The 24,607-nt window shown below is 55.9% G+C and overlaps 1 protein-coding gene across 2 annotated transcripts in view; it reads left to right on the plus strand.

Annotated features, from left to right (window-relative positions):
* Window positions 1–406: 406 nt before the first annotated feature.
* Window positions 407–24,607, plus strand: part of SLC6A3 (solute carrier family 6 member 3) — a 39,175-nt gene continuing 14,974 nt past the window's right edge. Inside the window, exons 1-9 of one of the 2 annotated variants that reach the window (XM_070519888.1) lie at window positions 407–536; window positions 2,416–2,744; window positions 4,172–4,303; window positions 12,486–12,711; window positions 15,665–15,803; window positions 17,110–17,244; window positions 18,839–18,942; window positions 20,377–20,501; window positions 23,189–23,301. In XM_070519888.1, coding sequence (XP_070375989.1) covers window positions 2,459–2,744; window positions 4,172–4,303; window positions 12,486–12,711; window positions 15,665–15,803; window positions 17,110–17,244; window positions 18,839–18,942; window positions 20,377–20,501; window positions 23,189–23,301 — 1,260 coding nt within the window. In that variant the 5' untranslated portion in view covers window positions 407–536; window positions 2,416–2,458. The remainder of the gene's footprint in view (window positions 537–2,415; window positions 2,745–4,171; window positions 4,304–12,485; window positions 12,712–15,664; window positions 15,804–17,109; window positions 17,245–18,838; window positions 18,943–20,376; window positions 20,502–23,188; window positions 23,302–24,607) is intronic. The other variant, XM_044778129.2, reaches the window with a different exon arrangement.

A 24,607-nucleotide genomic window follows, 5' to 3' on the forward strand; every position in this document is an offset into this window, starting at 1 on the left:
CTCCCGGCGGACTGCTCCTCCTGGACTTCGCCGGCCGTACAGTGGGTGGGCCACGGGAGGCCCCAACCCCACCCCAAGGCAGTTGCCAGTGCGCACAGCAGCCCCAGGGGGTGAGGGCGAGGGTGGGGAGGAAATCTGGACCCTTCCCTGCGGGAAACTGCCCGTCTCGGTCCTGCGACGCCTGGGACCCTGAGATGTCGCCGCTCCACGCGTCCAAGTGTCCAGGACGCACAGACCTCGGGCAGAGCGCTCTGCTGGCCACAGACCGGCGGCGACCTCCTCCTCCCAGCTGTCCAGGTCCCAGGGGCGGGGTGAAGGGGCGCGGCGGGGCTAGTCCTCCGCCCACCCGGGGCGGCGTGGAGGCGGAGCCAGGGCCGGCGGGCGTCCCTGACTGCGGGCGGGGAGGAGCAGGGCGGGCCCCGCGACAGAATAAGAGCCCGGAGGCCGCGGCCGCCCAGCGCAGCAAGACCCAAGCCGGAGCTTTCGCGCACGTTTGGCGGCAGGACTCCAGCGCAGAGCCGAGGCTGGGCGGGCAGGTAAGGCAGGCGCACCCCGTGGGCGCCTCCCCGCACTTCTCTCTGCGGACCCCAAAGGCCGTGGCTGAGGGGCACCAGGTTGGGGCGATCACCGTCGGGGGCGCCGCGTCCGGTGGATGGCAGCGTCTCCAAAACTCGCCAACAGTCAGGGGTGCACAGTGCGTCCCGAAAGTCCCATTCGCGACCTTAAGGCTGTCAGTGGCTAAGAGATGTGTGCACAAGAGGGAGTTGCAGGGCTGATGTGCGCCCCCTTGGCCCTGGCCCTGGTCCAGCCTCAGGCTTCGGATGACGGGGACATGGGAGGTCGTCCCCAGAGTCCCTGCCGCGCAGGCACAGGTCGGGGTGGGAGGGTGGTGCGTGGCTGCTTGTGGCTGATTCCCTGGTGTTGAACCAGATGCGGGCAAGGGGAGGCGGACCTGGGCAAAGTGGACCCCAAGGTCGGTCGGGGCGGTTTTCTCAACCAATGCTTCATCTCGCAGAGTTCATCTGTGATCTCTAGGATCTGTGTGGGCCTGCGGAGCTGCGGGCCTCTGTGCGTCCAGGCTGATGGGGGAGAAGGGAGCGAACCACACTTTATCAGCCAGCTCTGTTTCTCCTTCTGGGCTCAGTGAGGAAAGACGCTTTCTAAGAGGCCACGTTTTGCTTTCTGTACCCAAACCTGGCCTTTGAGGGGGATTTCAGCAGTGGGGTGGGCTCACCCCCAGCGCTGAGGGTGGGCTTCCGGGCAGGTGTCCCCCATGTGCCTGCAAGGGCTGTGGTCAGAGCAAGATGGCTGGGAAAGGCCATCTGAGTCTCCAGCCCTCTCCAACTGGACCCCACTGCAGGCCAGGCCCACCTGCTCCGCAGCCACTGCCACCCCTTCTGGGCTGTTCTCAGGCGTCTCAGGAATGTGTTGTTGGGTTTGTCACGGGGGGTGAAGGGGCCACAGAGAAGTAGCGCATAAAATAACTTTTGTGAGTGTTTGTTCAAACTTGGTTGCAGAGGAAAATTATCCCATTTGGCTGCCACCTCCCTTCTGCTTTAGCCAGTGTGTGTGTGTGTGTGTGTGTGTGTGTTTATGCACGTGTGTGTACATTCGAAACAATGCTGATGGATCCAAATGCCAGAAGTCATATTTGAAGCTGCTGTTGGCTGGGACCGTGTAATTTCTTCTGTTCTCCTTGATTGCATTACTCCTGGTTTAGGAAAGTGATTTGAAAACAGTTTCCCTGGTAAAGTTGCTGAGTACAGGAGCTAGCCTACCCCTTGGGCAGATCCTGACAGGACGCTCCCGTCTCCCCTCGACTCTTCCACGTGGGGCTCATGAGTCGCAGGTGGCGGTTGGATGTGGGTCACACAGGCATTCCTTGAAGAAACCGTTGTGATCATTATATTTAAACTTTGAATTACCGTGGCTGATTTTGGTTATAGAAAAGTGCTCTTTACTTTTATTGCTGAGTGTAAAGAAAGCATATGTGCTGTTATAAAGACTCATTATTGAATGCTGTTTGAAGTTATGAAATTACTCCCTGGGAATGTGGGGGAGGGCGGAGGTGACATCTTGCATGATTATTAAAAGCAAAGTTAGAGATCACACAGCATTTCACTTTGATGGGCATGGAGACCGACGCTGGGGAAAGAGGGCGCAAAGCCGAGTCTGTCCTAAGGTTTCCCCGGCTGGTCTCCCCTCGTCCCCTCAAGGAGAACGAGCTTGTCTCCAGCCATCCTCAGCCTCGGCTGTGTCATCTTAGGTGCTTGCAATGTATTTGTTCCACCTGAAAGAAATGAACGTAAATGCCTCAGACCTCTCAGATGGCTGCTCTCGCCACTGGGCACATCCGTGGTTCTGCTGCTAAATGGTTGCATTCCTGTGTGTGTTTATTTTTCATGCTGGCTGAAGCCCAGGAGGGAAGAAGCGCAGGATCCTAGGTTCCAGTCTGACCATGAATAGAAGCAAATGCTCTGTGGGGCTGATGTCCTCCGCGGTGGCCCCAGCTACGGAGCCCAACGCCGTGGGCCCAAAGGCGGTGGAGCTCGTCCTGATCAAGGAGCAAAACGGGGTGCAGCTCACGAACTCCACCCTCATCAACCCCCCGCAGACCCCCGTGGAGAACCAACAGCGGGAGACCTGGAGCAAGAAGGTAGACTTCCTCCTCTCGGTGGTCGGCTTCGCGGTGGACCTGGCCAACGTCTGGCGATTCCCTTACCTGTGCTACAAAAATGGCGGGGGTGAGTCCAGACCCCGCCCTCCCCAGCCCCTGCTGAGCTAGAGCCACAGGCGGCTGGAGGTGCTTTCGAGAAATGCGCACTCTGGCGAGATAACTGCTTTCTTAGGTGGGATGGGGCTCCTGACTTAGCACTAGGGGGGTGCAGGTTCCCCCAGACAGATGTCACAAAACTGTAGGGGCAGCAGGGGGTAGAGCTCAAATGACGTCCTTCCGTGTCTGTACCCTAAAGTTGGGGACATGGGGGCCAGGGAAGCAGACGCTGGAGTTAGTGGTTGGAGGTGCCATGGCTCTGCCTTCTGTTTCCAAAGGTCATTTTCATTCCAGAAAGAAAACTCTCAAAGGCCCAAAGAAGGGCATCTTTGGCAACTTCAATGGTGTTTACAAAGTGTGCTTGTGAGGGAACTTGGAGTGGCAGAAGATGCCCTGGACATGTGCCCTTCTGCCTCCCTGCGCTCCCACTGCTCCCTGACCTCAGCCAGACCTAGGACCACGGCTGTCCCTGGACGCGAGGCAGAGAACTAAGATAAGGGGCAGGGTCAGCCCAAAAGTTCCAGCTGAGAAGCCAGTTAAGTTGGTGCTCATTTCCCATGAGCCCTCCTGACGCCTCCATGTCCCCTGCCGGTCCTCCATGCCTCGCTGGTCACTGTGCTGCAAACCTGGAGAACCTTGGGAGAGCTTCTTGGGAGGGCCTTCCAGCTGCCGCTGAGTGGTAGGTTGGCATTACTATGCCCGTCATGAGGCCTAAGCAGGCACAGTAAGTTGCCCAAAGACAGACTGAGCTGTGGGGCCTCCCCATCCCAGGAGGAGAGCCATGACAAAGCTCCCTGTTATTTGAGGGAGAGCAAGAGGGCTTCAGAAGGCAGAGCCCAGGGCCCTGAACTTTGTGCCCAGGGTGGGGCACAGCTCCAGGAGGCGTGAGGTGCTGCCCTGGAGGAACTCTGGCCCCTCGGGCAGTACCTGTCAGCAGAAGGCCTCAGCCATGGCCTCAGTCGGGGCAGGCTGAGGCCAGAACCCTTGTATGGCCAGAGTTGGGAGCACAGATCCCAGAGGATTCAGAACTCAAGAGGGGCAGACATTTCCACAGGGGGGCAAGCGGGGCAGAGGCCAGGCCTGCTGGGCAGGCAGGGAAGGGGCTGCACCCAGGAGCAGGGCTGCAATGTGGGTGAGGCCTTACCTGCTCTGCTCTTGAGGTGAATTCATCACTTGGGGGACTGGTTGGGGGCTTCACTAGGGATGTGTCAGGGCACTGGTGACAGTGGGGCCGGGCTGGAGGTAAGGGAGCACCCCGTGCAGCCTGTGACTTCCCTTTGGAGGGTGGCCACGCTGGGGAGCTCCAGGGAGGAGCAGAGAGTGGGGCGGCATGCACGGTCAGCTGTAGAGACGGCAGGGCCTCCACAGCCCCGGGCTGAAGGTGCTGTCCTCCCACAGGTGCCTTCCTGGTCCCTTACCTGCTCTTCATGGTCATCGCGGGGATGCCCCTCTTCTACATGGAGCTGGCCCTTGGACAGTTCAACAGGGAGGGGGCTGCCGGCGTCTGGAAGATCTGCCCCGTCCTGAAAGGTAACCTGCGCCTCCTAGCACCTGGGGGGAGGCGGCCCACGGCAGTGGCCCTGGACCAATCCTGTGCATCCGGTCCTGCTTTGCTGGATAACCGTGCACATGGGCCCACCATTTTAATTGTGGTCCTCCCTTTAAAGATCTGTAATGACCAAGGATTCTAGAATGTGTTCTCTCGCTCCCAGCTGAGGCCTCCTGCAATTCATCAGCAGTGCTATTTTGTTAAAGTGGTAGATAAGATAAAACATCCATCTATATACCCATCTACTATCTATCATCTGCCTATCCATCATCTAGCTCCCTATATCCACATCTGTCTGTCTACTTAGCATCCACATCTATTTATCTTCTATCCATCATGTATCTCCCTATCTACCTATCTATCATCCACATCTGTCTGTCTATCTACCTATCATCCATATCTATTTATCATCTATCCATCGTCTATCTATCATCCATGTCTATCTATCCATCATCTATCTGTCCATCATCTTTCTACCTATCATGTATCTATCTATCTACCTATCATCTGTCTATCATTTACCTATCTATCATCTGCCTATCCATCATCTGTCTCTCTATCTACCTACCTATCTATCATCCACATCTGTCTGTCTATTTATCTACCTATCTGCCTATCATCCGTATCTATTTATCATCTATCCATCATCTGCCTATCCATCATCTATCTCTCTATCTACCTATCATCCATATCTGTCTGTCTATCCATCTACATATCTACCTATCATCCGTATCTATCTATTTATCATCTATCCATCATCTGTCTATCATCCATGTCTATCTATCTATCCATCATCTATCTACCTATCATCTATCTATCTATCTACCTATCATCTATCTATCTATCTATCATCTATCTATCAATCTATCTATCATCTATCTATCATCTAACATCTACCTATTATCTATCTACCTGTCATCTATCTATCTGTCATCTATCTAACATCTACCTATCATCTATCTATCCATCCATCCATCCATCCATCCATTTGCATGAGTTTGCTAGGGCTGCCGTACAAAGTACCACAAACTGAGTGGCTTAAACAATACACATTTATTGTCTTGGTTCTGGTGGCCAGAAGTCTAAGATGGAGGTATCGGTGAGGTTGGTTCCTTCTGAGGCTCTGACGGAAAATCTGTTCCGGGCCTCTCTCCTTGACTCGTGGGTGACCATCTTCTCCCTGTGTCTTCACACCGTCTTCCCTCTATGTGCATCTCTATATCCAAATTTCCCTTTTTGTAGGGAAATCGTCATATTGGACTAGGGCCCACTCTAATGACCTCATGTTAACTTGATTGCCTCTGTGAAGACCCTGTCTCCAGATAAAGTCACATTCTGAGGTGCTGGGGGTTAGACTTCAACAAATGAATTTTGAAGGGACACAATTCACTGCATAACACTATCTATCATCTATATATCCATCCATCAATCTATCCCTCTATCTAGCTATCGTCTGTCATCCATCTATTTATCATGTCTCCAGCAACCATCTATCACCTATCTATCAATTATCTATTATCTACCTGTCTGTCTATCATCTATCATATCTATCTATCTATTATCTATCTATCATGTATCTATCAACCATCTATCATCCATCCATCATCTATCTACCTACCTCCCCATGGATCTATCATCTATCTAACTATCTAGTTATCCATTGAGCTTTCCCTACTGCTGAGGCAATGCCACGGTGCCATGGGGCAAACACAGCTCGTGCCGAGCCCGGTGGCATGCCTGGTGACTGACCCTCCCGTGATCACCTTGCTCCTCCTCACGAGAGCCCTGGGGAAGACCACGGCATGCTGTCCCCGTCTCAGAGGTGCAGCACTGAGGACTGGAGGCACTGAGTGACTCGCCCATCGCCTCGACAGGGGCGGGGTGGGATTTGACCCCACAGCTGTCTAACTCCCCAGTCCAGCCACCGGGTCACGCCTGCCCACTGGGCCAGCACTGCATCTCAGGAGCTGGTGGCACAGCGAGGGTCCAGGCACTTCCTCAAAGAGACACAGGGAGGCACCTGCTGCAGACAACTGGCTTCATTAAGAAAATGGCTTTTAAAAAATCATTCTTTGGATTTTCTGGGAAGTTCTTGCAAAGTTGGTTCTCTTGAGAAAAGCGGAAGCCCCAGCGGTCCCCAAGGACGTGCTCTGGGTGGGTCAGTGGGTTCATGATCAGAGACAGCAACTCATCCATCCTTCGGGGTGAGAACATCTCACAGCTGCACGGTCGTCTCTGCGAGGAGGACACGCCCCTTGAGGCGGCGGAAGCGCTGAGGCTGGCCAGGCGTGAGGGCTCCTCCCGGTCGCTGTCTGCTTTCCTTCTTGATGGCCTGCTTGGTGACTCTTAAGATGTTAGCAATTTTTTCCTGGGCTAGCTGATTCATGGGCCCACCTTAAAATGGAGCTACAGAGAGACCTCCCTCCCCACCCCCCACACACATCTTCAGAGCCAGAGAGGGACAACTCTGGGTTCAGGAGCCAGGAGCTGGCATCCCCTGGGTGGGTGTGCATGCAGAAGTCAAAGCTTAAATGCGTTGCCTGAGGCTCGGCTGGCACCGTCGTTGTTTCTGGATGGAGGAGTGCGGTGGTAGCTGCAGGCACCAGGCACCTCTTAGCGACAGATGCGTGTGTCGAATCAGACATTTCAGCGTCTGTTGGCTGGCACAGTGTTGATCCGGTCGAGGGCAGTGAACCCAGACTAACAGTTCATGACACAGATGAGTTCATCATGTTCTCCTGGGCTCCGCCGGGCAGCGCTAACATGTCACGCAGTCATCCGCTGTGACGAACCAGCGCTCTGGGGTCAGTATTTCCATAGCATTAAAATGCCAAATCAGAAATTAAGCGTCCCCACCCTCAGGTGACCGTTCTGGGGAAAAGTTGAGGAAGGATGCCTCCACACACAAATTCGCACCTCTGGACTTCCGAGAGTCGCCCCTCACATCTGGAGTATGTCGGGTTCTTTAGTGACGTGACCCTGTGCCACCTCCCACCAGGGAGTCCAGTGCTGACTCACAGGAAATCCGCTCCTGCCTGTGATCGGCAGGGCTTGGAGGGACCTGAGGGGAGGGGACAGGACGACGACCCCAAGGGTTTTGTGTTGCCGTCTATAAAATGTCAATCAACGATTTCCAAGGATTTCGAAGCACTACTTAGTCCTAACAAATTTGCATTAAGACAGAAAATCTGACTCCAGTAGGAATGAATATCAGCCCCACACTGTAGAGGAGCGGAGACTGTAGACGCGGGCGTTTCTCCACGCGCCCCCAGACACCGCGTCCACGCCTGGAGGGAAGGTGGGCAGACATGCGTTAGTCCAGGCATCTACTCCTCATCCAGCCCCACGTTCACACTCTCGTGTCCCGTGTCAGCTTTTGTCCATTTCTGAAAACTCATCCACGAGGAGGACTGTGCCAGGGCCGAATGACGCCACAGGAAGAAATGCAGTGTGGCCCCTGTGGGAGAATCTTGGTCAGAGCCCAGTCACCCCACACACACCCTGGAAGTTGGGTTATGGGTCGCAGAGAGCCAACCCTCAAGCTCTGGAATCTTTGTGTAATCAGCACAGGGTGTGTGTTTGCTGAAGAGATAAGCGGATCGGGGCAAGGACACTAGACCTTTGTTTTTAAGGAAGAGACACCTGGACAAGTTTAACACCCTAATCGAGCTGCAGGTCCCGGCAGGTGTTTCCCACTTGGTTAGCTTATATTTTATCCACACGATGCCCGTTTGGTAGGAGTCTGTCGTTGCTCCGCTCAGGTCCTAACCACGCTGTTCTGGATGCCCTGGCACAGTGCCTTCTCTTCCCTTGTCTTTTTTAAAGAAATTAATTCATAAAATTTCATGTCCCTCCATATGTCATTGAAGAAGGGTGCTGCATGGTAAATGAAGACATCAGTTAAAAACCCAGATAGTCATTTGGGGCTAAAGGTCATCCAGTCCTCATGTCCGTGCCGCTGTGAACACCTTCTCCTGTAGACACTGAGCTGAACTCTCCAGAGAGCCTGCGTCCCCATCCCTTCCCTCCCTGGGACCTGGGAGCCGCTCCTGTGCCTGACTGGCACTGAGGCCCCGAGACAAAGCCAGGTGGCGGCATCCACAGGGAGGGTGAGCTGCTGCAGAGCCCAGGACTTACTCGGTTCTCTGTCGGTCTCTCCAGAGCCCTCAGGTGGACACGTGGCCGAGAGGCGGCAGGTGGCCCTCAGCACCCAGAAGTGTCATCTCAGGGCCTGGGGAGAAGTCTGTCTCCCTCCCTCTCCGCCTTCCTCTCTGTCTCTCTCTGATGTGAGCACACATGCACACACACACACACACACACACACACAAACACCCCATCAGATACTGAAGACACCCAGACCAATAGCGCAGGAATTCTCTCCTGTTTTCTTCCAAATGACCTGCCGGTGACTCTCGCGAAGAATGGGAAAGCTGCTCCACCAGGGAGCGCATTCTCGCTGGTGCTCCTGGAATGAGAGCTTGTTCATGGCACTCTCTGCTGAGCTGGCTTTGGTGGACCCTCTGGACCGCACTGGATCTGGAGGGTGGTGGAGAAGCACGGCTGCTGTGCTCTCCTGAGGCCTGAGGAGGCGTCTTCTTGGGTCATCCGGTCAATTGCCAAAGACAAGCCCGTTTTACCTATGCTGTGGAGATGCCGCTTCCTATTTTAAGGAATATAAAATAATTTATGATATTTTGTAGTCAATATTTTAGTGTGATTTATCCAACTCTTTCTAAAAAGAATTTTAGGTGACAAAATAAAACAAGACAAAATATGCACAAGGTAATATAAGAAAGACTAAGAAAAATAGAAATTTAAGAAAATTGACGTTAAGAGCTGCGATTGAAATTCACATTTAGCCCTGAGCTTCCTGGGAGTCAGATAAAAGAGGAAAACCTCAAGTTTGCATTAATGTTTTCATCAGAAATATTAGCAGGGAGTGAGCCTGCCACCTTCTTGGGGGAGACAGTTCCCTGTGGCACTTGATGAAAGAACTGTGTCAGTGGAGCTTTATTTAGAGGATATGATGATGTGATGAACACTGATCACGAGAACATTCTTCTAATGAACAGAGAAATGGATTTTGTGTGGCCCAGTCTGAAGTGACACCAAGGAGGAACGTGGTGAAGGTGGCCCAGGCCTGTGGCTTTCTGTGGCTTTTCCTGAAGGGCAGAGCTTGGAGTGACCAATCAAATGGCTGACACTTGCACCCACCTTCCGAGGGGATCGTCCCTTTCCCTGGGGCATTTGGGGCAGCTGGAAAGCAGCACAGAAGAGGCGGCGGTCCTGGATGGGGGAGAGCCTGCGGGGCTGGTGTGCTGTGCTGCTGACGGGGTGAGCCCATGGGCTCCGGAAGCCACATCAGCCTGTGGCGACCGTGTCACTCTGTTGTGAAGGTTGAAAAACTTGGCCTGCCCCCGTGGAGGGCTATCCACACAGTGGTAGGTTCCAGAAGGACCAGAGGCAGTCAGCTCTTCCTTCAGACACGGAATTTGAACCTACTCCAGTGTTTAATCAAAGCCTCCTATAAGTTCCCAAAGTTTCAAGCTGAGGATTTGGTATACAAAGTTTTAACTTTGAAAAGATTTCCATTCAGGCATCCACAGTCAGCTCACTGCCAGGGAAAACCTTCTCTGATGCGCTTTGAGACAACATGGCTTCCTGACAGTGTGGCTTCTCGACAGCATGGCTTCTCAACAACATGGCTTCCCAACAACATGGCTTCTCGACAACATGGTTTCCCAACAACATGGCTTTCCGACAGCACAGCTTCCCGACAACATGGCTTCAGGACAAATGGCCTCTTGACAGCACGGCTTCTCAACAGCATGGCTTCTCGACAACATGGCTTCTAGACAACACAGCTTCGTGACAACATGGCTTCCCAACAACACGGCTTCCCGACAACATGGCTTCCCGACAACATGGCTTCAGGACAAATGGCCTCTCGACAGCATAGCTTCCCAACAGTATGGCTTCTCGACAACACAGCTTCTCAACAACACAGCTTCTCGACAACATGGCTTCCCAACAGCACGGCTTCCCGACAACATGGCTTCTTGACAGCACGGCTTCCTGACAACATGGTTTCCCTGACAACATGGCTTCCCAACAGTATGGCTTCAGGACAAATGGCTTCTCGACAGCATGGCTTCCCAACAACATGGCTTCTCAAAACACAGCTTCCTGACAGCGTGGCTTCCTGACAGCGTGGCTTCCTGACAGCATGGCTTGAGGACAAATAGCTTCCTGACAACATGGCTTCCCAACAACATGGCTTCTCAACAACATGGCTTCCCAATAATACAGCTTCCCAACAACATGGCTGCCTGGGCGATTTCACTGTAAATCACGGCCCAGCCTCTCTCCTAAGGAGCTCAGTGAGCAGAATTTCAATATAGAATTACTTGATATTGACCAATTCCACACTGGAAAAGTCCTCCCAAAGGAAACCATTTTGGTTTCATCATCTTTGCTACTAAGCACGTGTTCCAAGAGGGATTACACGCTGAGGCCTCTTTTCTTTTAGGCCACTCCTGATACCGGATCTGTTTAATACGTATACATAAGTAAATTCTAGTGCTTCTCTTTTTGTTTGCAGGGTAGGAAGAGAACTTTAATGAAGTGCCCTGAGCATGAAAATAGATTCTCCTAAGGATTATACCCATAAAAAACAACCCAAGCCACTCTCTGCAAAAGTCAGCTTGAAGGCATGCTCCACCCCTGGCCACAAGCAGGCAAGACAGGGCACAGCACCTAACCGGGTTTTGATAAAGTACATTAAAGTTATAGCCCAAGCTAATCCCACCAGCAAAGCTGAGAAGGAACATTGAAATAAAGGAACTCTGCCTGGAGCTTAATAAAGTCAACCACAGTAGCAGAATGTGGCGGTGCTTGTCTGGCATTGAATAAGGAAGAGCTCCTTGACCAATGGGAAGAGGTCTTCTAACTGCCAGACCTATTTGCCCACCATAGTCAGGATGACATCATTCCAAAGACTGCTCACCACTTCGTTCTGCTCCAGTTTACCAGGAGCAAGGAACCCCTCAGTAACTGATCCCAAATTCCAGGCTTTATGATCCTGGGAATGGTACTCTGAAAGGCCCTGGGTGGCCCTACTAGGCCCTGGATGGTCAAGAATAGCCCTGAGTGGCCCTAGGATACCCTGACTGATATTGCATGGCCCTGGGTGGTCCTTGATGGTTTTGGATGGCCTTGGGCAGCCCTAGGAGGCCCTGGATGGTCATGTATGGCCCTGGGAGACCCTGGATGGTCATGCATAGTCCTGGGTGATGTTGGGTGGCTCTAGATAGCTGTTGATGAACCCAGATGATTCTGTTTGCCCTAGGTGGTCTAGAGGGGGTCATGAGTAGCTGTGGGTGGCCATAAATGGCCCTGGATGGCTCTGGGTAGCCCTAGTGGACATGGATGGTCTTGGATGGCCTTCATGGTCCTGGATGAGCCTGGGTGGCTGTGGATTGCCATGGAGTGCCTTGGTTGTCCCCCAGTGAGTACTGATTACTCTAGGTGTCTCTGGATGGCTCTGGGAGACACTAGGTATTCTTGGGTGACCCTGGATGGCCTTCTATGGCCCTGTTGGCATAGGTGGCCTTGGATGTCTCTTGGTGGCTATGAAAGGGTGGCCTTTCTTGACTCTTGGTGGTGCTTTGTATCCTTGGGAGTCCCTAGATGGCCCTGGGTGGCCCTGGGTGGCCATGGCTGACTGTGGATGATTCTGATGGTTTTGCATGGCAACTGGCCCTGGAAACTCTGGGTTGGGTTGCCCCAGCTGACCCAGAGTGGCCCTAGATGACTCCAGTTGATCCTGAGTGGCTGTGAGTGGTTGTGGATAGGCATGGATGGCCCTTAGTTACCTGTACATCTGTGGGTGACCTAGTTGTGCCAAGGAGGCCCTAGATGACCCTACATGTCTCTGGGTGGATGTAGATGGCCACAGATGGCTTTGGAAAGGGGCAGCCCCTTCTGTGGTCACAGCCTGAAGTCTAGCATCTGCCCTTTCATGTCTTCCCTTGTGTGTTTAAAGACGTTGCCTGGTTTGGGGATGACAGCGAAGAGCTGGCAGAGGGTTGGAGATGCCTCCTGTAAGGGAAGGTGGAGAGGGGCGCCCTGCTGATGGTGGCTCTGTGCTCTCACCTGCCCTAGGCGTGGGCTTCGCGGTCATCCTCGTCTCGCTCTACGTCGGCTTCTTCTACAACGTCATCATCGCCTGGGCGCTGCACTACTTCTTCTCCTCCTTCACCACGGAGCTGCCGTGGACCCACTGCAACAACACCTGGAACAGCCCCAACTGCTCAGACACCCGCTCCGGCAACTCCAGCTCCAGCCTCAACGACACCTTCAGGACCACGCCCGCTGCCGAGTACTTTGAGTAAGTGGGGGGTTAGTGCCTCTGGGTCAGTGACACTCCACTTGCTGTGTCTGCCTTGGGGAGGGGAGGATGCAGGGCTGGGCACATCAGCCACCCGCCCGTGCCACCCCACAAGGGTGTGGAGAGGACCAAGCCTCTTGTCCTGTGCCCAAATTCTGTTCCTTCAGGTTCTTGTGGGGTGTATTTCTGAAAGACACTTCCAGTGGCTCAGCTGAGCTATTGTGGAGTGAGTTCACGGCAGGAATGGGACATTGGACAGCCTGTGGCTGCTCCATCCTGCTCTCAGGAGCAGTTTTGGGTGGGAGAGGCTGGCCAGAGATGCCTCAGACACTGCATGGAAGGAAGGTGCTGGGGCCCGGGCCCTGGGGGCTGCCGTGTCGCCTCCAGCGAGGGCTGGGCTCCGTGACCTCATCCACCCTCCCACTGCCCCTCCACCCTCCCCTAGCTGAGGCCGAGCCCTCTCCAGAAGCGAGGCCACTCTGAGCATCACTCAACCTCCATCCTCAGTAAGCAGACCTTGTCTCCGAGGTTCACCGACCGTCTGCTTTTCCTGAGATGCTCTTTCTTCTTACAAACACAGAGTTAATTCTTTCATGGTCCCCCCTCTGTCCCCATGTCCAGCAGCCAGGCTGGTGTCCTGCTCCTCCGTCCCCTTGCCTGGCCCTCCGCAGTCCACACTGCTTGACCCCACCACCTGCTGGTCCGTCCCTCTCCTCAAATATGTTCTCTGAATCCTTTCAGGCACTGTGTCAGCTCCTGCCCTTGCCCCCTTCATCACCATGTGGTCCAGTTCAGCCTGGAAGGGCCGTCACTGCCCCGGGGGGGGGGGCACCATTTCCCCTTAGAACACAGACACATGTGGGAGAGACACTCACTATGAGGAGCCACGCTCTGTCACAGGGCCGTCCCCCCCCCGAAGCGATTCTGAGCTGGGCTGTCACCCTGAGCTGAGTAACACACTGCAGTTACAGAGGCGTACAAATTCATAAACGTGAGCGGGGGGCCGTCCAAGGCCGGCCGGGGGTTGGTGGACCGGGGTAGTGTGCAAGGGCGTGAGTGTGTGCGGGCCCTGGAAGACCCTTCCCTGAGTCCCCTGGCCCCCTAGACGTGGGCCCCTGGGGCTGGCTCTCCCGTCCTGAGGTGGCTTCTCTTAAAATGTGGTGTTTGTCTCGGAGATGAGCAGCGATTCCCATCAACTCCAAAATTTCACATTGACTGTGATGTTCCCACTTTGGGGCTGAAATCTTACTGTCTAGTTAGATCTATTCTATTAATGTTTGTGTGTTAAAGTAAGTCCCTTTACAACTTAGCCAAAGGAACTTTAACCAATAAAATAAAATAACTCAGGTTTTAGCAAGTAGGTACATTTGAAAAACTTGTTTTGAGTCGAAAAACAGTGAGGTTAAAACAAGATCAGGATCCGATGAGGGCAGGACCCAGGAGGGCAGCACCTGGGAGGGCAGGACGCAGGGAGGGCAGGACGCAGGGAGGGCAGGACCCGGGAGGGCAGGACCCAGGAGGGCAGGACTCAGGGAGGGCAGGACCCGATGAGGGCCAGACCAGGGAGGGCAGCACCAGGGAGGGCAGGACCCAGGGGGGCAGGACCCGGGAGGGCAGGATGCAGGGAGGGCAGGACCCAGGGGGGCAGGATGCAGGGAGGGCAGGACCCAGGAGGGCAGGATGCAGGGAGGGCAGGACCCAGGGGGGCAGGACCCGGGAGGGCAGGACGCAGGGAGGGCAGGACCCGTAAAGGCTTTGAGACACAGCAGGCCAAGCAGGGTCCCAGTGGTGGACTCCTCCTCCTGCTCCGGGAGTTCCGTGTCCCCGACCTCACACTGTGCAGCACACAGCACGAAGAGGCTCCTGTCACCTCGGTCGGTGGCTTGGGCTCCGTGGAGAAGAGAGGATGATGGGGACCGTGTGGATGGCACGGCGTCTGGGCCTGGCTGTGCCCCAAGTGAGACGGGAGTCTGAGCTGGGCTCTCCATGCTGTCTCCACCTCCTCTACCTTCAAGAGGTGGTTCTAGAGTTAAGATCTGACTTCCTGCCGTGCAGCACAGTGCCACCTGTGGCAGGTGGAAAGCTCTGGAAAGCTGGAGCCAGCTGCATCCTCCCACGTGTCAGGATTATTTCCTTGGGACCTCAGCAAATCCAGGCAGTGACGGCTCCTTTCCTGGCATGGCTTCTCCTCTTCCCGGCCCAGCCCTGGAGTCGGTGCCGGCTCAGAGCTGGCTCAGAAAGTGGCGTGGCAGGAGCATGCGGACACGATGGCACACCTTCCCACAGGTGCTCTCGAGGATTCAACAAGACACTGGGCTGTCCCCGGCTAGTCCAAAGGGCGCTCCCCGCCTGCCGTTAGTTCCATCTCCTTTCCGCATGGCCTCATGTTCTGCCTGATGGTGGGTTCCCTCCAGGAGACGGGCTCCTGACACCCCGAGCAGACTCCTCTCAGTCTGCTCTGTGCGGATCCTCCTGGCAGCGGCAGGAGCTGTGTGAGCCAGTGTCGACAGCTGTCTCCCTCGGGGAACAGCACAGGTGTCCGCGTGTCCTGCTTGTGCAGCCTTGCCCCTGCAGAGGGCCCTGGATGGTCCCGTGGGCAGCAGTGGTACACCATACCGCTGAGCACCTTCCCCTGATTTCTGCAGTTCCTTTCCTTCAAAGACCCAAGGCGCCCCTTCCCTGCCCCAGCTCCAAAAAGCAGGGTGCTGAGGGTGAGGGGGTGGGGTGGGCTTCTGTGGGCTCCCAGCATGCTGCAGCTCACCTTCTCCACTCACCTGGAGGGCGGACCCTGCCTCTCAGCTGTGGGCCTGACTTCTCTGGTCCCGATGGGCCAGCTGCTTTCTGCCATGCCGAGTTGGGGAGGGCAGGTCTCTGGGCAAGCTCAGCTGTCCGGTTCCAGTTCTGGGTGGGGAGGCAGCACCCCTCCAGAACCCCCATCTCCCTCCCTCTCCAGGCGTGGCATGCTGCACCTCCACGAGAGCCGTGGCATCGATGACCTGGGCCCTCCCCGGTGGCAGCTCACATTCTGCCTGGTGCTGGTCATCATCCTGCTGTACTTCAGCTTGTGGAAGGGAGTGAAGACTTCTGGGAAGGTGAGGCTGCAGGCCTCGCCAATGGGGAGTGGACATGTGGCTGTGGTTGGAGAATGAACAGGGGGTCATGGTTGAGCTTTGGAGTGAATGGGGGGGGGGGCTGTGGTTAGATTGGGGAGTGGATAGATGGCCATAGTTGGGTTGGGTAGTGGACAGGTGGCTGTGATTGGTTTGAGGAGCGGGTAGATGGCCATGGTTGGTTTTGGGAGTGTACGGGTGGCTGTGGTTGGGTTGGGGAGTGGATAGGTGGCTGTGGTTGGGTTTAAGAGTGGACTGGTGGACTATGCTTGAGGAGTGGACAGGTGGGCTGTGGTTGGGTTGGGGAGTGGGCAAGGGGGCCATGGTTGGATTGAGGAGTGGATGGGTGGCTGTGACTGGGGAGTGAACATGTGGTCCATGGTTGGGGAGTGGACAGGTGACCGTGGTTGGGGAGTGGACAGGTGACCGTGGTTGGGGAGTGGACAGGTGGGCCATGGTTGGGAAGGGGACAGGTGGCCGTGGTTGGGGAATGGACAGGTAGGCCGTGGTTGGGTTGGGGAGTGGATGGGTGAACCATGGTTGGGGAGTAGACAGGTGCCCATGGTTGGAGAGTGGACAAGTGGGCTGTGGTTGGGTTGAGGAGTGGATGGGTGAGCCACGGTTGGGGAGTGGACAGGGGGTTGGGGAGTGGACAGGTGGGACGAGATTTGGTTGGGAAGTCAGCACTTTGCTGTGATCGAGCAGTGGTATCAGGGGAAGCGCCCACAGCAGAGTGTTTTCAGCATGAATACAAGCACAACAAATTATTTTGTGCCAGTTAAAATATTTTGGTTATTATCTACACACTGAAGCAATTTTGCCCCAATGTGCCTGACGCACCTGGTAATACCTGCAGTGATGTGCCAACACATGAGACCTTCCAGTAGTGACAGGGGCCTTTTCCCCCTCCCCCTGCAGCCCAGAGTCTGTCTTCTGCCCATAAGCCAGGTGCACATTTGCACAATCGGTGCAAGTTCGCTCGCATCTCGCTCATCAGAAATTCAGCCACTCCTGCCCACTGTGACAGACCAGAGGCAGAAAAGGAGTGCCCCTTCCTTGCCAAATTGTTCATCCTATTTTAATCCCTGGGAAAGATGAGCAGGAGAGAAGGCATTTAACAGTCTCAGTCCAGCGAGCATTTGCTGAGCTGGCGTCCTCTGAATGTGGGGACATTGGGCTTCCCAAGCAGAGGCCACCTCTCTCTTAGCACAAACCATCGGGGTGACCCTGGGCCCACTCCCTGCCAGGAGGTGGCTGGTGCAGCCCCGTGACTTTGTCCTCTCCCCAGGTGGTGTGGATCACAGCCACCATGCCATACGTGGTCCTCTTCGCCCTGCTCCTACGAGGAATCACTCTTCCTGGAGCCATGGACGGCATCCGAGCTTACCTGAGCGTTGACTTCCATCGGCTCTGCGAGGCATCCGTGAGTATGCCCTCCGCTCGCGGCCCTGCAGCGCATACAGGCTGGCAGGCTGCGTCCTGTGGGGCTCCTGTGTTCTGGGGCAGGAAACCCCAAAGACAGCAGCTCAGCCAGAGCTCCTTGCTGGCCCTGTAAATCCAGCAGGTGGAGGCTGCTCTGCCGTGCACCGGGCTTTGCAGGACGACCTGCACACCCGACCCCCAGCAGAGGTCACCATCTGGCTGAGAAGGGGGACATGTGGGCACAGCAAGGAGCTGCAAGGACCCGAATAAGGAGGTTAGGGGAGCAGGTCGCCTGCTGTCTCCTCAGAAATAGAGCAGAAGGCTGCGGCTGATCGGCCTCCTCCCCTGGGCCGTCCCACTTCTTGGAGGAACGCTCTCGGTTCCTCGGATGAGCACTGACGGGGCAGCCCATCTGTGCTGGAGAGTGTTGGCGCTCACCTGGAACCAGGCCTGAGCCCTGGCTCCGTGTTCATCATCTGAGCAAGGCTGAGACATGTCAGTGTGGCATGAACCTGGGCCTCCTCCTGGGGAAGACAAACCTCGACGGGGAGACACTGCTGGGTACTCGCGGCACGAGAGGGCTATCCACATCGTGCTGTGTCAAAGACTGAGTCGAGAGTCGGGCTGCAGATTTCTCCAGCACAGGAAGAAGTCATTCTGCGTTAAAATACGTAGAGACAGCCGCCTGAAGGGAGGGGTCTTGGCCAGGCGACGGGACAGGGAGGGAGACAGAGGGGCTGCAGCGTTGCTGGGAAATGAGGCCCAGAAGGGGAAGTGGCTGTTGGCAGGTGGCCAGCTCCTCCAGGGTGATCCCTCCACGGGAGGTTCAGCTGCTCCCTCTCACCCTGCACCCGAGGCTGTGCAGGGGCAAGGTGGGTGCCCTGTCACCCAGTGGTCTCCACATCGTCCTGACTCCAGCAGGTTGTGTTTCGCTTTTAAAATGCTGTACTATCTTGGTCCAGTTCTTGTCCACATGCCCTCACCTTTCCCACGTGTAAGCTACTCTTGGTATGTCATCTGTGCTGCGTCAAGCGTGCACGCACCAGTGACTGAGCCACGGTTGAGCTTCACGGGCCTTTGCACGAGAGCTGCTGTGTGCTCACCGTGTGCTCTTGTGTTTGTAATCGCCTATGGGAAAGACATACAGTGGATATTAGTGAGCGCGTGTCTAATCGAGGTATCAGCATCACTTAGCATTTCAATAAATGAGTGCTGTCACAAGGGTGCGGACCTGACTGGCTCTCATCATGCGGAGCACAGTCCTGCTGGCCCATGGGAAATCTAAACTAATGCACAGATGCACGCCGCCCTCTCTGGGCTCTTCCAGGCCCACGACACAGGAGGGTTATCCCTAGAGGGGGCGTTTGCCGCTGATCACGTTGTCGGTGCCATTTGTTCGTTGATGATGATGTTGGGTTCAAATTCGACTCTGTTCCATGGAGCCCACAGCGGCTCAGCTGCAGATGCCATTGAGAGAGCTCGAGGGAGGACAGGAAGCTGCAGTGGCCGTTTGCACAGTTGCCTTGTGACAGCTCAGCTCTCAGGCCGCCCTCGTCTCGGACCCGGCTCAGTCTCTCTCTCCCGGCTCTGCACAGGTGTGGATCGACGCTGCCATCCAGATATGCTTCTCACTGGGCATTGGGTTTGGTGTGCTCATCGCCTTCTCCAGTTACAATAAATTCACCAACAACTGCTATAGGTAAGTCCTGAGCCCCCGATGCCGCTGGGTCTGCAAAATCAGGTGGGGGCATCACCAAAGCGGGGTGCAGCATTGACTCTTGGAAGTCACCTGTCGCTGGATGAAAGGAGAGGAAATAAGCTGTGCTGGCAAAACCTCCTAGCTAGAATGGCTTCCTGAATAGAAATTAAAATGAGGACGCTGCAGGCAGAATGCTGATTCTTGCTTTAGGGACGGCACTGAAACACGGAAGATGTTTGTCGCCTCCCTGGGAGGAAGACTCCAGGATTGACAGTGCAGCCAGATTCCCCCTAAGGGCCCCCCTCGCCCCTCTCCTTCATCCCCACTGGGCCCCAGCAGCCTCCTCCTCCCAATGCTCTGGGTCATGCTGGGCCCCCAGACTTACCCCACCAGGAAATGCCTGCGTGTGTTCCCTCCCAGCCCGCATGGGACCCTGGGCCCTGGAGGGTCTCCGAGACCTTATGCAGAGGTGTCCAGGTGACCCAGCATGAGGACAGGCAGGAAAGTGGCCCACAGCCCTCATGGTGTCTCAGCCGCTGCCACCTGGCCCAGGATGACCTGAGCGGCCTGCAGCCACATGCTGTCCCGAAATCCTTGTAAAAACAGAAAGAGAATTTCTTCAGGGACCTGCTTCCTTTGACCTTCATGAGCTTGTATTTATTCTCTTTCACATCATGGGGATAAAAATGGGGTAAAAATACAAAGACAGTGTTGGCAGCAAAACGGCCTGACAGACAGTGGGACAGACAGGGAGGTATCAAACGAGGGAGGACTCTGGATGGCAGGTCCTGAGATAGCCTCCACCCGCTCCCGGACCTGCCTGCTCCGGGCACTCAGGACAAAGTGCACGTCCTTCTGCTGGGGTGCCCAGGTGGCCTGACCCCACGTCCTCCCCACTCTGCTCTGGCCTTAGAGTGGTTCTGTGCCCTGGGAGCACACAGGGAACGCAGCACATGGGGCCCACAGACCCACCTGAAAGAACCTGCATTTTAACAAGGTCCCCAGGAGGCATCGCTCTGCCTGCAGCCCCCGCTGGGCATGGGTGGGGACTACCTGGTCGTCTGTTCTGCACCCCCAAACCCTGCCATTGCCCGTTGGGACCATCTGGCCTTCGGCACTGCATCGAGAGTCCCAGGAGCCTCTTGGTCCCCGGGCAAACTAGGCAGCTGGTTACTGTGTGGTCTGTGAGGGCCAAAGGCTGGACACGCCCAGAGCCTGGAGCCCCTCTGCCAGGAGGGCCCAGGTGGGAGGTCCTGTCCTTGTGAGGGCACCAGTCCGAGGACAGCTCTGTGTGGCTGCAGAAGGGGCTGGTGTGCTTGTCTGGGAAAGTGCCCTCCCAAAGCCCACTGGCCCCCAGACACAACAAATGAAGGGTAATGACTGGAAATCGCAGCTGCTCCAGCATGGGTGCTAGGCGGTGTCTTATCCCTGCAGGGACGCCATCATCACCACCTCGGTCAACTCCCTGACCAGCTTCTCCTCTGGCTTCGTGGTCTTCTCCTTCCTGGGGTACATGGCCCAGAAGCACAGCGTGCCCATCGGGGACGTGGCCAAGGATGGTGAGTCCCCTCAGGGCAGGCCCGGGGCCCCTACATCTCTGCCTGCACCTGTGGCTCTGGCTGCCCAGTTCTCTAAGTATTTTCCCTGCAAGATGGGAGGGATGGACATGCATAAGGCCTTGAGTACGGTTCGTGAGAGGCGCTGACTTGAGCAATTGCACAGGTTCAAGCACTGAGAACCAGCCAAAGAACGAAGTAATTGGGAGCAGCCACACCTCCCGCAGCCTCCCTGCTCCTCCCCTGTTGGGCCCTCCATGCTGGGACCACGTGGCCAGTGGCACCTTGCAGTGGCCCCTCAGGCTGCAGGTCGAGGATCTGGTTCCCAGTCTCTGGGTAGACGCTGTCACTCACTGTGAGCAGTTAATTTGTTCCAAACCTTTTCCCTCCAAAGACCCATTGACGACGACACATTTAGATGGGATCTGGATAATAGCCAGAGAAATCCCTAAAGGCCGAGACCTGGTGGCCCGTGTTCCCAACCTGCTCCCCAGCCAGCCTGCAGACACCAGTGTCTGTGTGCCGGGCAGTGAGCGTGTAGGAGTGGGGCTGGTGGAGGCCGTGGGTTCCGGTGACACAGGGCACAGGCCTTGGCCCTGCAGGACGTGTGCCAGGCAGGAGAGAGCCAGGAGGGCAGGCACTGAGGGGATGCTGCTTGCTGCAGCCCCCTGGGCATGTGGGGGGTTGCTTGGTTCTAGTACGTGAGTGGAAAGTCGTGACGTAGGCAGCCTCAAACTGGGCCAGTCCAGAGCTCCAGGGCTCCCCAGATCACTGGAACCCCTTGCCTGCCTTCAGGGTCTTTCTGGGCTGAGCGATGCAGGGTCATCCCCTGGAGACTGTCCCCGGCTCCAGGCCAGCTCCTGGCCCGAGAGTGTGACTTGAAGGCCTCACCTCCTCCGGGAAGTCCCCTGCTCTCCTGGACACTGCTCCTGAGACTCAGAAAGGCCCCTGTGGTATCACTGACTCATCTCCTCCTGGGTCTTTCTACTCTTGAGTTGGGGGTCTTGCAGGGAGGGCGTCGAGGGAGCAGAGGGCAAGCCCCGCCAGTGCCCTGAGCTCTCCTGGGTCCTCCCTCAGCATCCATCCGGATTCTTGGGGAGTCGAGCGTTAGGACCTCCCTCTGCCTTGGAAGTAGGAAAGAGAGGTTCAGGGATTGCAATGGGAGGGCGGAGGCTGGCATGAGATCTCCGTCCATATCCTTTGCTCTAGGAAAAAAAAAATCCAGTAAAGGTGGGAGAAAGGGAGCATAATGCAAATACATACGCAGCAGTGAAATTTGCTCATGGTGCATTGATGCATGTTCCCCATTCCTTTTGCCCTTTATTATGATAAATAGCCATCGCTTGCAAAAACCTTCATTAACCCCTCAAAGTAAAGCTGTGCGTCTTCTATGCGTTTCCACGACAAGCAAAGTAAATGTCACTTATAGCTCTAATTCTCAGGAAAACAGGGTGAAATGTTAACTGAGGCACAGAAATGAAAGGCAGGGGTGTTGACATTACCTTCTCCTGAGCTGACGAGGTCTTCCCGGGTTCGTGCTCACGGCGTTTAGACTTCAGAGCATCTCAGACAAGCTGCCCCAGCTCCTCCATTGGAAACCATGCCCCTTCCATCGGTGCATCAGGAACTTCAGGGAGCCGGGGCCTGAGAACAGAGCCCGTAAGGGACTTTGGGGGGTGGACCCTGCCTCTGGCCTTTGTTCGATTCTCTACAAAGATCAGTGAGTGCCCATCCCTATGGGCTGGCCCAACATAGGCCCTGCTGAGGCCCAGGAAAAGCAGAAAAGTTGTAAGTTACGTCTCTGTAAGCAGATACTCCAAGAATGTGCCAGTGAGCTAAGTACGCACGTCTTTTAAAATTGAGTGTGAAAATGGTCAATTACCCATTTCCTGTGGGAATCTTTTCTACTTTGGCGTCATTCGAGGCCAAAGTGCGTAAAGTCTTGGTTGAGTCCTTCCCGGCTCCCCTCCAAGCCCACGGCCTTCCCCTCCTCCATCTGGGAGCCGGCCTGTCCTCCACCCAGCAATGGCACTCCCAGGACAGTTTCAAAGGGGATGAGCAGAGGAGGGCTCGTGTGGGAGCAGAGACACTCCCCTTTCCGGCAACGCATGGGGGGAGCATTCGCCAAATCGCAGTATCTCTGTACTCATTAGGTGGTTTTAAAAGGTCATACTTAGAGAAATTCATCGACACAGAAGACAATGTGTAGCAAGTGCAGAGTGAACCACAGTGAGTGTGAGTGTGAGCACATGCATGTGTGTGTCTGTGACACGCCCAGGAAAAACAAACTCGGAGGTGCCACCGAGTGTTGTCAGGGACGCAGGGCAGGACCCGGGAAGCCCTCTCGCCCTCCTCTGGGCTCCCTCCCCTGTGCTGGTTCTGCTCTCCCTTTTCCTCTCCCGGAGCCCCATGGCCGGGAGGACACAAGTGATTTGAAGGAACAAGGCCACGCACGGGCGGTGGGGGCCGAACAGAGGCCTCCGACTCTTGTGGGCTTCCATTCTCTAGAGTCCTGGGCCAGGTGTCCACTGAAGTCACATGGGGGAGGGCTTTCCAGGCAGAATGATGGAAGGAAGGCGATGGAAGCGTGTGTGGTCTCGTCTCCAGAGGCTCTTGAAGGGGCTGAGGCCTCTGCAGGTGGGTGGGAGTGAGGGCGATGACGTGGGGACAACCGCAGGGTCTGCTTTCAGGGCCCGGGCTGATCTTCATCATCTACCCCGAGGCCCTCGCCACGCTCCCGCTGTCCTCGGCCTGGGCCGTGGTTTTCTTCGTCATGCTGCTCACCCTGGGGATCGACAGTGCCGTGAGTCACCTCAGCGCTTTGCGTGCTCCTGGGACCCCACGGGCTCATTCTTGGCCCTTACAGGGCCAGGCAAGCCCCTGGGGCTCCCCAGGGTCCCCCAAAGTCCCTCTTACTCACACAGAGCCCCCGCAGGGGTGGGAGGGAGGCATCCCATGATCACTTGAGAGCCTTCCTAGGATGGGGTGTTTGGACCAACGTACCTCTCTTCTTTCACTCGGGGTTCCAGCTGTGCCCTCTGCCTGAGCCCTCCGGGGTCCTAGACACACACGCAGCAGGGCCGGCAATGAGAGGGTAGTGCAGGAAAAGTGGGTGATGGGACCACACAGGGTCACAGCAGGCCCTTCCTGCCTCGTCACTTTCTGTGACCCCATAGTCCCCAGGAGGAATGGATGTGCTTGAAGGGTAGGGCAGCAGAAGGCCGAAGCCACGCCCAGGCCTGCCCACTGAGCATCTCACGTGTGGCTCTGCGTGTGCATGTGCACGTGCACGAAGGAGGGAGAGCATAGGCCCACGTCTGGCTCTGGTCCTGCTGGACTTCCTCCAGCTCCTCCTTCCCCATTGCCTGCTTAGGACCAACAGTCAAGGTCTCATGACAGGCCATGGGTGTCTTGTTCGCCTGAGCTTCCCGGAGGGTGCAGAGCCCGCAAGTCCCTCCCCATGTGAGCATTCGTCATGCAGTATAGCCCTCCACCTCCATCCCAACCAGCCTGGTCACCAGCCCACTGGGCGGACCACAGCACTTGGACCACAGGGCTGTCGGGGATGAATCCCATGAACACCACTTCCTGGGGGAGGTTTTTGTGACAGAGCAGGGCAAACAGGGTCCTTGAGCTGGCTGGCTGCCTTGGCAACCCCCATCCTGACAACACTCGGAGTCAGGAATGCTTCCTCACCGGGGACACAGCCAGTGGCCAGGCCAGGTCCTCCCTGGGAACAAAATGAAGCAGTGCTTGTGGAAGGGATGTTTCCTTGGACAAGTCCAGCAGAGCTGAGCCTTCACGGTGATGCAGTGGAGAGAGTTATGTTGCCACGCAGCACTTCACCCACCCGGGGGCTACAGACGGGCTGTGAAAGTCCCCACCAGTGGAGAGAGCATCCACCTCTGGGTCCTCCCTCCCCAATGGCCATGTCATGAGAGAAGCCCTCGCCAGAGCTGTCTTGTCTTTAGGGCATTCTGCACCTGGCACCGCACACCTCCCTACTCTGTGTCCATCTCCCGGGTGTACGTCTGTTGAATTACGGGTAAATCGTGCCCAGGTATGGTGCAGCATGCCCCGCCCCACAGCGCATCCTGTGGTCTGTGTTG

Source organism: Equus asinus, chromosome 10 (genome assembly GCF_041296235.1).
Source record: "Equus asinus isolate D_3611 breed Donkey chromosome 10, EquAss-T2T_v2, whole genome shotgun sequence".
Lineage (NCBI taxonomy): Eukaryota > Metazoa > Chordata > Mammalia > Perissodactyla > Equidae > Equus > Equus asinus.